Here is a 14,126-nt window from a genome sequence, read left to right on the forward strand (position 1 = left end):
ATTCTTTCCTGGTATTGCGCTGTGTATTTCATGGGTTACAATCATCAAATCGCTTTTGCAGATCGCCAATCCGTCCTTCGCTTTACGTGCGATCTCCTGATGTCTCGACGGCATTCCTAATTTAGCAACCTTTTCGGTACACGAACCGTTTCCCCTTCGTAAAGTCCGAAAACAGCTGATTCTGTGTCGGAAAATGGCCCAATCTCGCAGCAAAGACCTTCTGACCGAAAACTCGCGATTTGTAGTCGGTAGGGTCAACCGTCAGTCCAATGGCTGCTCGTGCCGCAAGTACCTTGAATGCCGGATTCATGTTCCATGCTTTACAAATTGTGCCACATATAGACTTCGCTCCTTAATTTCTTGGTAACGGAACTGTGTGTAAGTCCCGTATTGTTGATTGTATCCAATGGGACTTCCCATAAGCTCAGGTCGAGGAGACTTGGTAAGCCACATTGTCGAATTGGTGTATAGCACACCATTGCGGATTCGGTGGTGATCTCCAGGCGACCGAGGTTACTCTCTCTGAGATCCGTTTCATAATTGGAGTCCCGTAGAAATTCGCGTAGATTGTGGAGCTGCGCATGTATCATCACTGACTGTTCCGATTCAATTTCCAGTCCAAAGTAGCGACAGATTTCCGCTCTTTGGGTTTCGATATCATCCATGTCATACATTTTGCTGATCAACCTGCGTCGCGAATTGTCAAAACGCGAGTGATCTCTTCGGTGACCATCTTCGCGTCGTCGTTCAGGGCGTTCCTGTTGATGTTCCGGTTGATGTCGGTTCTGCGGTTCTTGCCGGCGATTCTGCGATTCGTGAGGGCCTTCCTGCTCACGTCGCGCCGATGTCGATGGTTCAAGATCGCGATCTAATACAACGTTCCGTTTATGAACGACGTTATCAACCGACGATGTCTCCATCGGTTCATCTTCATCCATCGTCACAATCAATGGTTCTACCATATGGACCACTGATTTCACTTTCGGCTGTTTCGGTGGAGTATCATCACGTTCCCCACTCGAAGTTCGTTTATGATTGATCGGGAAACTTGCGAAATAATTCATATCATCCTGCCATCCCTTGTCGTATGGACTGCGACTTCGGGCAGGTCCCGCTAAGGTTCCTTCTCGTCGTTCCGGTGTGAACCCTCTGACTTTCGGGTGGCAAGAAACCAACTCCCATCGGTACTTGTTGACGTGGTTCCTCTTGGCGCGTTTCGTCTCTTCGTCTGTCGACCGGTTCATGTCGACGATGTGCGCTGGTCTCGATCACTTGATCTCCGTGTCGCACCCAGGATCTGCCGCCACGATAATCATAGTCTCGCGAGCGTGATCTATCATCTCTTTCGTTATGATAGTCTTGGGTGCGTTCGCGGGAACGTTCTCTTGACCGTTCATTCCGAGAGTCATAATTTCGCTCATGTGAGTACTCTCGTGATCTTTGATGTTCCCGTCTCACTGGTGATCGAGGTCGTTGGAAACCGTCATCGCGCCGAAAACTTTGAAACGCCTTCATAACATCTCGTTCCATTTCATGTGTCTTTCGAACCTCCTCGGTCATCTTTTCGATGAGCATCTTGGTATCGGGTTTAAGTACTTCGCCTCTTTCCAACCTCATCTTTTCTCGTAAGAGGAGTTCGAATGTGCTTGCGCGGATCTTTGACGGTTCCTTAATTAATTCATCGATCTGGAGGAGAATGGCCTTCACTCTAACCTCCGCTTCGGCTGCATTCAATTGAGCCACAGGAATAGGAGCTTTGCCCTGCACCGACCTTTCTCGGTAATCCTGGGCTGCCCGTTGTTCGGCACGTCTCCTATTGGCTATCGTTTCGTCTGCCAGATCTTTCTGCCGTTTTTCCTCCATCATCTTTGCCTGATCCGCTTCGAACTTTTTGCAGGCATCATAGATCATCTTGAGGAGGATCATAAGTGGCATCCCAACCGATCTCGCCATTCTTAATCGCCTCTCGATATCGATCTTCGATCAACATCTTTCTCGTGGTGGAACTGTCTTCCATGCCTCTGCTGATGTTATGGCTCGAAAACATCTTTATTCCGCGAATAGCTTCGGTGTATGCCACTAAAGTTCGATTTGGTTCCTTAAAGATGCAGAACCAACAAGGGTAATCTCCTTTTCAACCTTGATGTTTCTGGTAGTCCGGACATTTAGAATTATAGCCCGTAAACGGATCAATCCACGGTTTTGGCTGGTTTGCGGCAGGTGCGGTCGCAAGTTGAGATCGCGGGGGTGCCGGTTGACTTCGCACGTTCGTAGGTGCGACTTGATTCTTCGCAACTGCCGGTTGACTGCCTTGAGACGCAGGTGCTGCCTGTCTTGTGGACGGTGCCACCTGACTTCGCGTAGATGTCGGTGCTGCTTGGTTTTTCCATTTGTGGATCGGGCTTGGTTACTCGCGGCTGCTGCTGGTGCTGCTTGACTTCTCACCGCCGGTGCCGCCGCTTGAATGTTCGGTTGGTCGGGCCTTTTCCGCCATCTTCGGTTTTAATCTGCAATGTTAAGGCATGTCAAATATCATCTCGTAACCATCTCCCGATCATTCTTATCATCTTTTACGCCTATTTTAGTATCTGACCTTCCTAGCTCATAATGACATTTTTAACACTGTGACATGGTGACCTTTCCATGTTATCAGTTCTAAGCTCATTCGCCTGTTTGACTGATGTGGTCATCTCATCTTCGCATCTCGTTTAGCACATTCGCTAAGTCATTTCAACCATCCGTTTTCAACGTTTTTCATCTCGGTTATTTCAACTTTTCGCTTTCGTTAAACTGATATGATGCTGTTTCTTCTGTGATATGCGGTGGACCTTCCTGACCGCATATCACGCATCTCGCGTTCACTCTTTTGCTGATGTGTCAGCCGACTCCACTGTTTCAGTCGCTGCTGACACCGTATCCCCAGTTTCAGCTGATTTCGTTTGAGCATCGCCAGCTGCGGGCTCGGCGGATGCCGGATGTTCCTGGGATGCCGGAATGTTCGCCGAGTCCACGATCTCCTTCTCTGGAGTATCTTCGGGGAGCTCCTCGGGTTTCGAATAAATTCGCTTGTTTTTAATCTCAAGGAGATTATCATCGAGAAGACTTTCCACTGCTTGTCTGATTACATCCCGATCTCTTTCGATGTTGTAAATTCCCAGCTCGTAGTTAACGGCAAAGAAGTTTGATAGGTCATCCCATGTGACTCCCATCGATCCGCCAAGTCTCGGCATTGCCGCATCGGTAATGGCGATTTTCCAATATTTCAGTTCCATCTTCAGTCGAGGGTGAAGCGTTGGTTTTGGGAGGTAATATGACCATCTGTTGGAATCCGAGTAACAAAGCCCTTTCCTTCGTAGGCCCTCTTGGTCATTCTGTCAAAGCTCACACCGGATAATTTCAGGACTCGGTTGGCACAGATTGTCGCCTTGAGATCCTTTTGACTCATCGTCTGGAATGGCTGTTTAGCCAAGATGCTCTTCAGTTCGCACCAAGCGTGGTTCTGATTATCCAGTGGTATTCCGAGCATGTAGTCGCGATCTTCTGACGTCGATTCTTTTCATCGATTGGCTTTAGAATCGAGCTTGATGAGGACTTCGTCGATTTGGGTTCGTTTCTCTGGGTGGGAGCTGAGTCCGTCTCATCATCCTTCGATGTTTCTTCAGCTGCTACTCCCTCTTCTTGGGAGGTTAGATCGGTTTTCGATTTGCCGCCACTAGTTTTTGCTTGCTTCGATGTTGGCAACAGCGGTGCCTGTTGTTGACGACGGCGCATTTCTTCCAATTCCGCTTCGGTTTGTGCCGTCAGCTTATCCATGAGAGTTACGGCTTTCGTTTTCTCACCATGTGACTGTTGGCTCGTTGTGGCTGCTTGTCCCGACGTTGTGGGTGGATCTTGTTCTGGTTCATTATCCGATTCGTAATCTAGTCCCATAATGTCGCTCGGCGTTAGCGACTTCTTCAACTTATCTGCCTTGATCTTTTCCTTGGCAGCCCGTTTCTGATCTCCCTTCTGTAAGATCACATTCAGCATGGGAGTTTCTGGATCGTTGCGCTGAGGAATTGGGAGTTTTCCATCACTTCGCTAGATGAGAAATTACAGTAATCTGTATTTCCTCCGGTATAAAACCCAACAAGGTATATCTGATCGGAGATCCTTCATAAGCGTTGGTGGTGAGAGTTTACCCTCTTGAAGCATCTGTGTTAACATCGTCTCGTGCCCGCCTCTATTTCACCAATCATACCCGATCCACCTTGCCATAATCCATTCATATATTGGCTAATGCGATGTCGGGTAGATCCAACTGGACTTCGCAAGCCTGCTATAGCCACTTCAATCTGCCTCCTCTTATTGGCATGTTCCTCGAACAGCGTTTTGTCGATTCCGCCTGTTCTGATCAACTTCGACTTAGCTCCAGTCGAGATGTTTCTTGACCACCCTGCCCGTATTCAGGGCAAAATCAATTATCGTATCCAACTTTGAAGGAGTAAGACGGCGATTGTTATCGTTTAACCAAGTCTTTGCGCGTTGACGGAATCTCACTGTTACTGAGGTGTCACCTCGTGTGCGGAACGTAGACATGATGTAATTTGTAGCCGCGATCAGCTCATCTGGCGTCAACGTGTCATCATCGTCTCCCAATTCTTCGAAATCGGGAAATGGTTTATCGTCCTCTGGTTCAGAGTATTCCAAGTCGCTATTACCCTGTCTTCTGGTATATTGTGCTAGTCCGACTTCATCGATACGTCGAACTGCCGCAGGTTTAGCCTTCTTCTTAGTGCTCTTCTTTTTGGCGCTTTTCTTCTGTTTTTCCAAGGCTGCTTGTGTTACGAGTACATTACATAAGTACTATACGTACACTATATCTATAATTACTATCTCCTTATATGTACTGTATCCTTTTATGTACTTCTGTTACACTTACTTTAGTTCCACCTACAATGTTCTATTTATACAGTTCTTACCAGCAGCTCGGTATAAAACAGTTGCTACTGTATCTTTTCTTTAGCTTTACATCAGGCTCAACTAGCTAATAACATCTGGCTTATTTCTATCAATAAGCTACTTTTTTTACATCCGCGTATTCCACCTTAGAAAAAGCACATGTAACAACTTGGTGGCTCCAGGTTTTGTTGGTTATTTTGCTAACTAACACGGAGTGCCCATGACCTTTATTTTTCCACCTATATTAATTAATTCATTTTATGCCCCTGACCTTTCCTAAAGTTCTATATACTGTGAAGACTGTTATTTCGTTTATCAGTGTATCCCTATGACGCTATTTCACCGATGAGTTTATCGATACCAGGGAGGAGAAAGGATCACATATTGCGTAAATCCGGCATTCTTTGTATAATTTCAGCGTATGTATGTGCTGTATGCCGCCACCCAGGATGATTCTAATATACTGCGTGCAACCGTGTCCTTGGTAAATATCGCAGGGTTTTTAATGCTGGGAAATTCTGTCTAACAAAAATCTCTTTAAAAAAAAAATATTAGCAGCATTATTATGTTCTTCACCTTTGTTCAAAAAGAAATTACTGCTGCCTAAATATGGCAAATCATTATTCGCTATCTTTCCTTTACTTTCTTTTGCGTTATCTGCAGCACTAAAATAATTTATTCGAACCTCGTTACATCGTCCGTAAATCACATTTTGTATTACGGAATTCTGTGCACCGTGTTTATCTTATTTTATTAACATCTGCAATTTTCGATAATTAATTAAACCGTTGTGCAGCTACTATAATTCATTCGATTTATTCTAATTTCTGTTAATGCGCAACATCAATATTCCGCAAGGAGGGAAGAGCAGCATGAGAAGCGAGCATAAACACTCGTAAATACCATATCTACCGTCTTTAGTGGAATTTACGGACAAATTAATTAACATTATTATTATCGCTTCGAATATGATTATCGATCGTCGAGTTTTTGATATCGTTTTCCTTACGTTCTTTCAAGTACTGTTGAAGTGATCTGTATTTCTTCCATTTCTTATTATCTGTTTTTGTCAGCACAGCATGCATAATTTACTTTAAATTTTATTACAGTAATAGTACAGCATTGTCTCTGTACTTAAGAGGCAGATATGCCGCATACGTTTTCTATGCGAAAAATTGTTATAAATATTTTCCTTATGTCTTTAGCAATTGCTATCCCAAGCAGCTATCGGTCTCTATATACCGCACTGCAGTTTATTTACTTATTATTGTCAATAAAATATTTCTTACCGGTACCGAGTAACCGCATATTGCATTTGAAACGTTCCTCTATAAATTCTGCGCATCAGTACGACGTCTTTAAAATTTACTATACTGGCCAAAGCGGTGCTGACTGATTGAAGTTTGTAATCCGTCGACGAAGATGAATATTAAAACAGATCGCTCTTGAAATTTGAATGCCGTACACTCCTTTTAGTCCAAGTGAAGCAGTATCCACTATACGTGAAGGCTGTCAGTCTGTTACTATCTTGCTCTTTATTCCCTTGCGCTCTCTGCTCTTATATGCCGCCGCATCTCATCATCTCTGAATTCAGTTTATTTGAGGCCGTCCCTTTATGCTCAGCGCAGTGCGTGGGACCACTGTGCCTGTGTATGCCTCCTGTAATACTGATCGAAACGCTTCCTTATATGGTAACCGGCATCCTCCATTCTCTGAAGCTGTAACGTGCGTTAGAGTCGTACGAAGTTAAGCGATCCTCCTTCTGAAAACATTCTGAAAATTATTTCTCTCTTTCCTTTAAAATCAGATTTGATATATATTTATCTGGCCAATCCACAAATTTTGAGAGATTTTAAAGCAATTGCCAACAGTGCACCGTCAGTCAAAGTTGCATTCACTAGTGCACCCTTATACGCGTAAATTATAGCACAATTTCCTGATGCTGCTAGTATTTAAATCTTTTCAAGTCAACAAGTTTGAGCTCGTTTACTTTTTTCGTTTTGATTTTAGCGCGCATGACAGCACAGTACTGTTATAACCTTTTCAATTTAACATACGAAAGTTTAAATTCGCTCGGTAAATATACCGATAAAATAATATCTGTTTTCATTTTCGGTTTATTTTCTAACATGCCGCCAGTTAATTTTGATAGCCGCCTTTGATCTACTGCACGCAATTACGAATATATTCATCTAAATCTGTGCATCGAGCCGAGACATAACAATTTGTCACGATATCGACACTCTGAACGTCGAACAGTTCAATACCATTTTGGTATTTGCGAATGTGGTTTTACCAACGTCTCGAATGACGACTTATCAGCATGTGTTCATTCACCACGTATTAACGTTAATGCCAGCACACGACTGGTTCGCCCAATCGCCGCGTTATTCCCCTGAGGCGATCCAAAGAGCAAATGAAAATTTCGCCCGAACTAATCAAGAAAACCAGGATGGAACCTGAACAGTGAGAAACCATGAAACAGAAGCCAAAATTGGACCACCCGTTATACCGGATCAGAACTCTTGCCTAACCGAAGTCCGCCTACAACGCAATGGACTCCCACGTATTCAGCATTAATTTTTACCTTTCTTTTTTATTCTTGATCTTTTATTACTAATTAAAATCGAGGACGATTTTGTTTTTAAGGAGGAATGTTACGAGTACATTACATAAGTACTATGCGTACTATATCTATAATTACTATCTCCTTATATGTACTGTATCCTTTTATGTACTTCTGTTACACTTACTTTAGTTCCACCTACAATGTTCTATTTATACAGTTTCTTACCAGCAGCTCGGTATAAAACCGGCTTGCTACTGTATCTTTCTTTAGCTTTATCAGGCTCAACTAGTTAACATCTGGCTTATTTCTATCAATAAAGCTACTTTACATCCGCGTATTCCACCTTAGAAAAAGCACGTAACACTTGTTTCTGTTTTCCAGAGTCGCTTCCAGACTGTTGGGTGCCACCTTCCGGCTCTCCCGTCTGACTTCATGTGGCCGAATCGAATGTTGGGCTTCGACTTCGAAGCGACCGTCGATGTACTTGGACGACTTGCCTCTGATGCTGTCGACTCGCGGGATGTCACGTTTCCTTTTTCCTTCTGCGCCTTCTCTCTGCGTTCTTTTTGAGTCGACGCTGCCATAATCTCTCCCATATTGATCGCCCTCTTTATCGCGATAGATTTCGGTTTTTCTTCCGGCGAGGTTGCTGATTGTATAACACCCTTTTTCGGTGTGGTCGTCGACGATTTCAAGCTCTCGTCAATTTCGAGGACTTCATCATCCTCTTCTGATTCCTCGCTCACGATATCTTCATCGTCAGATGGGGAATGGTCCTTCCTTTTTCCCGCTTTTTGTTTCTGATCTTTCTGTGATTTCCCTCTCGACTTTTCCGTACCCGTCTTTCCGGGTTCATCAGTCCCTTTGTCTGATTTCTCCGACTTTTTTGATTTTGTGTCAGTTTTAGATGAGCTTGGTTTCGACTCCTCTTTAGACGATTTCGATTTGGATTCGTCCTTGGACGATCTTGGCGCTGGATCATCGTCTTCTGAGTCTTCCTGAACCGTATCCTCCTCATCATCTTCATCTCCGTCAGTTTCGGATTCCTCAGGTGGGTGACATCGATCGCAGTTCATCGTTACATACCTTGTGATCTGCTCCTTGGATGATCGCGATCGCTCGTTGCATCGATCGTCTCGGGTTATTTTCATCAACTGGTTCATCTTCCATCTGAGGGCATTTTCGCCTGATGGAGCGTCTTCGGCTTCCATCTGTTCTTCATATTCACCTTCACCGGCAAGACCTTCCTCTTCTGCCTGTTTGGACTTGACATAAATTTCATGTATTTCGGCCGCTGCCGTGATGCTTCTTCGGAGTTTCCATCGTAGACCAACTCATAATGCGGTGTGTAGACTCGTACGAAGTTGGCCATCGTCAGTGTATGTAACTGTCACCCTAACATAGGCTCCGTCGTCGGCGGCTCTATGACTCATGATGTTCAGAATTCCATTTCTGTTGGCTTGAACATCTTTTTCTTGTCCTCAGGCAACATATTGTACAGATTCGCCAGTGCTTTTTCATTCTCCATGATAGCATATTCCTTCTCTTCTTTCGATATGAACCAAGGTGCAAATGGGACGGGATCTCCTGATATAGGATCGACAACTTCGGCGATCATCACGATGGGCAATCCGACCGTACAGTGGAGTCCCAATTTGAAGACTCGACAGGTCATTTCCTGGTACAAGTAAGGTCGTATCATATGCCTCTTTCGGCTTCCTTTTACCATCTGACTCGATCCTCTTTCAATCGATGTCGCTCAACTGCTAACATCGCTCCATCGGTTGCGTACATGTACGCAAAGTGGTCGTCGTGTGTTCCCACTCGTATACAGATCCAAGCTTTCTCTTTCACGGCTATTGGCGTGATCAGTTGTCTTAACATCTGAATGAGGATTCGTGGATCCCGCGCGATCTTCCTCGCGTCTGATCTTAAGTAGCGCCCCTGCACCTCATCTCTCGACTGTTTGGTGATCTGGTTTCTGATTTCTGTCGGTGTAGTAGGATGATATGAGGGAATATCCCTCTTTTCGTGTCCTTATCGATAAGCTGGGCAGTAACCTTGTACGGAAGTCCTTCTGATCTCGAATATGTCGCCGTATATGCCCGGACCTGTGGTATGATCATCGGAGTTCTTGCCGGTGGTGGTGTGGCAGTTGGGTCAAACTTTTCCCTGCCAGTACAGCGATTTGTTGTTCCTTCGGTGGTTCCTTACTCACCGAGGGTGTCACCGGAACTACCGACGTCTCTTGCGCCTTCGGCGGTGCCTTACTCGCCGTGGGCTTCACTGGTACCGGCATCTCTTTTTCTTTCGGCGGTTCCTTACTCGCCGTCAACTTTTTAGTCTGATGTCCCTTCTCCGTTGATTTAGAACTTGTCGTCTGCGATCTGTTCCGTTTGACGCTACTACGAGATGAATCTGCCGTTGAACTTTCTCGTGATCTCGCTCTTTGCTCGATAGCTTCGTCAATTCGTTTCTTCTGTTCTTTTAAGTCCGCATATGTCATCTCTTCAACTGGCTTCGCAATTGATGTACCAGGTTTAGGTGCGCCACTCGTCGCAGGTTGCATCTGTGATGGGCCGGCTACAATTGGCTCGGGCTGTGCAACTTCTTCGGGAAACTTTTCGATCCATCTCAGAATTTTTTCAATCATTTCTGGCCACGGCCTGTTTATTAACGCTTGATGATATGTTTTCATCGTGGCAACTCTGATTCCGAGGTCTGTCCGTGCTTCCTGAACCTTCTTTTTCCGATCCTTAAGCACTGTGTCCCGAGTCGGTTACGGCCATCTGCTCTATCATACATCCGTAGAGGAGTTGCTCATCGTTCACCCTTTCACGCATCCGATAGAAGTCCCGACATAGACGGTTAAAGTTATGGATAGCCCTCCGGTCATCTGCGGTGAGCTCTTCCTCCGCTCCTACAATCATGTTGAGCCGATCATCTTCTTCGCTCACGTTCACCGCCAATCTTGGTACATATCTGGAAGGTGAACCTGGAGGACTTATTGTCATCGTTTCCATCTGTGGGCCTAATGGGGGTAGCATTCCTCGTGGTCGAGGTGAATTGCGATTTCCATGTCGCGATCTTCCGCCTCTTTGGTTCGGAGATCGTCTGTTCGAATCGGTTAAAACGGAGTGAGGTGTCCTCATAGGTGGTGTCTCACTCCGTTCGGGGGAAACAATGATGGGAAAGATGGTGCTGGCGCCCTTCCGCCGCGCACCGATCCTGGCGGCGATCCGCCAATTGCCCCTTATGTCGAACTGGTGCTGACATTGGGCCTCAATCCGTGATGTCGGATAGGCGACGCTGACATTCCGCCAAGTCCCCATGTCGGACAGGTGTGGATGACATCCGGCCAAATCCACCATGTCCGTCGGAAAACTGGGTACTGGCGGTGGTCCCATCGGCATTTGCACAGATCCATACATCGGTGGAGTCTGTGTTCCAGGAAACATTTGAAATGGATCGTTTTGTACCGGATATTGAGTTGGTCCGGCCGGATGGCCTGGTCAACCAATTCTGTGTACTCTGATAATTCGTAGGGTCCTGGTACGGATAGTATGCCTGGACGCCGGCCGCGTAGACTGTTTGGTCTCCTGTCGGTTCGTTCTGCGCCGTTCCTGCAGACGATGTGGACTTGTTTCCGTAATAAGTGCCTTGGCTACGATCGCCTTCCATTCTTATCGGCGTCGATGCTTTTAACGGATTTCCGATGCTTTCCGAGTCGGAATTCTCTGAATTTGCCGTTCAACCTTTCCATTAACTTTTATTACCTGCTATAACAATGAAACGATATCTGTTAGCCAATTAACAACGGTTAGCTTTTACACCTTCCCAACTCCTGTGCATGCATCATAACGCCCTTTTTAAATATTATTTTGTGTTTTTTCGCGCCCTTTAGTTATCCGATCAAGGAGTCCGTATCGGCGGCATCTTCATCAGCTCCTTGTCGCGTTAGGAATTCCGTAGGAGTGGGTTTCGACTTTGTCTTTTTGACCTTCCTTTGCTCGATAGCAGCAGCAATGTCGTTGCCAGCTGTGCAGCTGTTGCTTTCACTGCTTCAAGCTGCTGTTGCCTACCAGAGCTTTTCATCTCATGCTCTGTTAGTTCAGTCCTTTCGACTGATCGGTAGCAGTGCGTGGTTCGGAAAAAAGACCCAGCACATCGGTTTGGAATCTTTTGCGAACTCACTCTGTTACCCCGTCTGCTTCCGTTAAATCCCGGCCTGTTCGCTCAGCTTGATAGTGACTGCCGTTTCAAAATCCTTATCCTGTTTCTTCGATCTTCCTCGTTTCTTTTTCTTCATCTCTGTTATGTCCGATGGTTCAGGTAGCATTGGGCGTGGTTTGGGAACTCTGTTCGAATGACGGTCTGCTATCATCACCTCCTCTCTATGTAGCAGAGGTGGTTTGAGAAAGCGCTCTGCTTCGGTCTCCGTCTCATCACTCGGTAGCAGATCGTGGTTCACGCTCTGGTATTCCTTCTTTATCCTCTCGTTCTTCCGTTAAAGGTGGATGCCATGGCTTTAATCGATCGATGGAAACGACTTTCAAATCAGCTTCTTTTATCGGGTTCATTTCGATGACTTCAACTTCGTTCGGTCGTGGAAAGCTGAGGATTTTCCATACTTTATCGTACTTCTTTTTTAAATCCGATTGAACTTCCTTTTTCCCTTGTTTCGTATCTTTGGGAAGTCGGATAAGTACGAAGTCGCCGATTTTGAGAATGTTCCGATTTCTTCTTGTTATAAATCTCAGCATTCTTCTCATATGCATCTTTTTTATGTTGCATCTGGCAACTTCCTCAGCGAATATCAGATTCTTTTCATGGTCTCCACCCATTCGTCTGGAGTACCATAATCATCTGTAAGTTCGTTTTTGTCACCACATCCTCTGGCATAGTCATCTCTCTTCCATGTAGCATGTAATATGCCGAGTAGCCGGTTGTGGCATGTATCACTCTATTCATCCTGATACCACATACGGGAGGTATTTGTTGAATTCCGCTCGTTTCCCGCTTTCATATACTGTGCCAGTCCATCTCCGATGATCTGCATCTGCCGTTCGACTTGGCCCTGGCCTTCAGGGTGATATGCCGTTCCGAACGTGTGTTTAATCTTAAACGTTGGTGACTTTCGATAGAACTTCCGCTGTGAAGTGCTTTCCACGATCCGTATGTAAGATATGCGGTGCTCCATGTACCAATATCACATGTTTTACGAAGACTTTGGCAAATTCCTTCGCTGTTGCCGTCTTCATCGGTACTGCTATCACATACTTCGTCAGCGGTCGATGAACACCGCGATATACTTGTATCCTCGTTTCTTCGTTGGCAATAAGGGTCCTTTCAGATCGGCATATACTCGGAAGAAAGGATGTCCACTTTAATTTCTTGCAGCTTTCCAGGTGGGCATTTCCTCGGTGTCTTGGTGAACTGACATCCCTGACGCATGCGAGTATATAATTCTTAACGTCCGTACTCATTCTGTCCCAATAATATCGCAGTCTTATTGCTGCTAGCGTCTTTTTCATATCCAAGATGACCTGCTGCTCATCATGCATCGCATGGATGATCGCTCGTCTCATTGACAGTGGTACGACGTATGACCTTTCTAATCTCCCTTTGTTGTCTTTTATTCGGTACAAGATTCCATTCCACAGCTGGTAATGAACTTCGAACTTCGATCTCGTTTGGGCATCTGCTAAATGTTCGAGTTCATCGATGATCATTGCAAGGTGAGGATCTTTCAGCTGCTTATTTCGGGCTGCAAGTTCGAGTCATCCTCTTCTTCCTCATCTCCTTGCAAGTTGACGATGCGAACAGTTGCGGTGCTGAGATCGTTCCAGTCCGTGATGACTTTGCATCGCGGTAACAGTTTATCGGTTATCCTTCTTTTTGGGAATCTCAGCAGTTTGATCGGGCATTCATTTTAAAGCTCGTATACGGTTAACGTTAATCGTTGATTCAGCCGGCTCATTCGCCGTAGCCGGATCATCTTTTATCCGCTTCTCTCGTTCGTCGACCATCTGTACGAACAGCTGCCACTTCAACTGCCGGTTCTTTTTTATGTCATACTCTTTTTTTATATCTTCGAAGTTCGGAATCTCATCAAATTCTTCATCGTGGCATGTCGGGCCTTCGATTGGTGCCCTCGATAATGCATCCGCGTTGTCGCAGTACTTTCGGTTTGTACTCGATCTTGAACTGATGACCTTGTAATGCCATCGCCCATCTCGTGAGTCGCGGATTCATGCCAACTTTATTCGTTTCGATCTCAGCAAGTTTCGTTAATGCTTGATGATCCGTTCGTACGGTGAACTCGGAGTAATCGATGTACGATTTGAACTTCCTGACGGCGAACACGACCGCGAACACTCCCATTCAGTTACACCGTAGTTCCGTTCAGCTCCATGTAGACGCGGCTCGCATAGGCAATTGGATGACCTTCTTGTGATAGCTGCTCCAATTCCTTCTTTGCTCGCGTCGCATTCGATTACCGTTGGCTTAGCTGGATCGAATTTCGCTAAAATGGACCTTCGCATAGCAGCTTTTGGGTGTCCGAACTCCCCGTATGAACTTCTGTCAATCTTTTCGTACGTGTTTATCGTTTCTC

The 14,126-nt window shown here is 45.5% G+C and overlaps 1 protein-coding gene across 1 annotated transcript; it reads right to left on the reverse strand.

Annotated features, from left to right (window-relative positions):
* Positions 1-2,858: 2,858 nt before the first annotated feature.
* On the reverse strand, positions 2,859-10,016 carry LOC129602484 (dentin matrix acidic phosphoprotein 1-like). The gene is made up of 4 exons (XM_055501508.1): positions 9,729-10,016; positions 8,008-8,766; positions 3,593-4,080; positions 2,859-3,318 (listed from the first exon to the last, which is right to left on the reverse strand). The coding sequence occupies exons 1-4, from the start codon at positions 10,014-10,016 to the stop codon at positions 2,859-2,861; spliced, it is 1,995 nt and encodes a 664-aa protein (XP_055357483.1).
* Positions 10,017-14,126: the final 4,110 nt, after the last annotated feature.

Source organism: Paramacrobiotus metropolitanus, unplaced genomic scaffold (assembly GCF_019649055.1).
Source record: "Paramacrobiotus metropolitanus isolate TYO unplaced genomic scaffold, Prichtersi_v1.0 Parri_scaffold0000498, whole genome shotgun sequence".
In the NCBI taxonomy this organism is placed as follows: domain Eukaryota; kingdom Metazoa; phylum Tardigrada; class Eutardigrada; order Parachela; family Macrobiotidae; genus Paramacrobiotus; species Paramacrobiotus metropolitanus.

Coding starts and splice junctions, on each gene's coding strand:
- LOC129602484 (XM_055501508.1), bottom strand. CDS start 10,016: ATGACATATGCGGACTTAAAAGAACAGAAGAAACGAATTGACGAAGCT. Junction 8,767..9,728: donor TAGTTCCGGTGACACCCTCG/GTGAGTAAGGAA, acceptor AAGTCCAAACAG/GCAGAAGAGGAAGGTCTTGC. Junction 4,081..8,007: donor GCGAGTCGACAGCATCAGAG/GCAAGTCGTCCA, acceptor TTTCTCATCTAG/CGAAGTGATGGAAAACTCCC.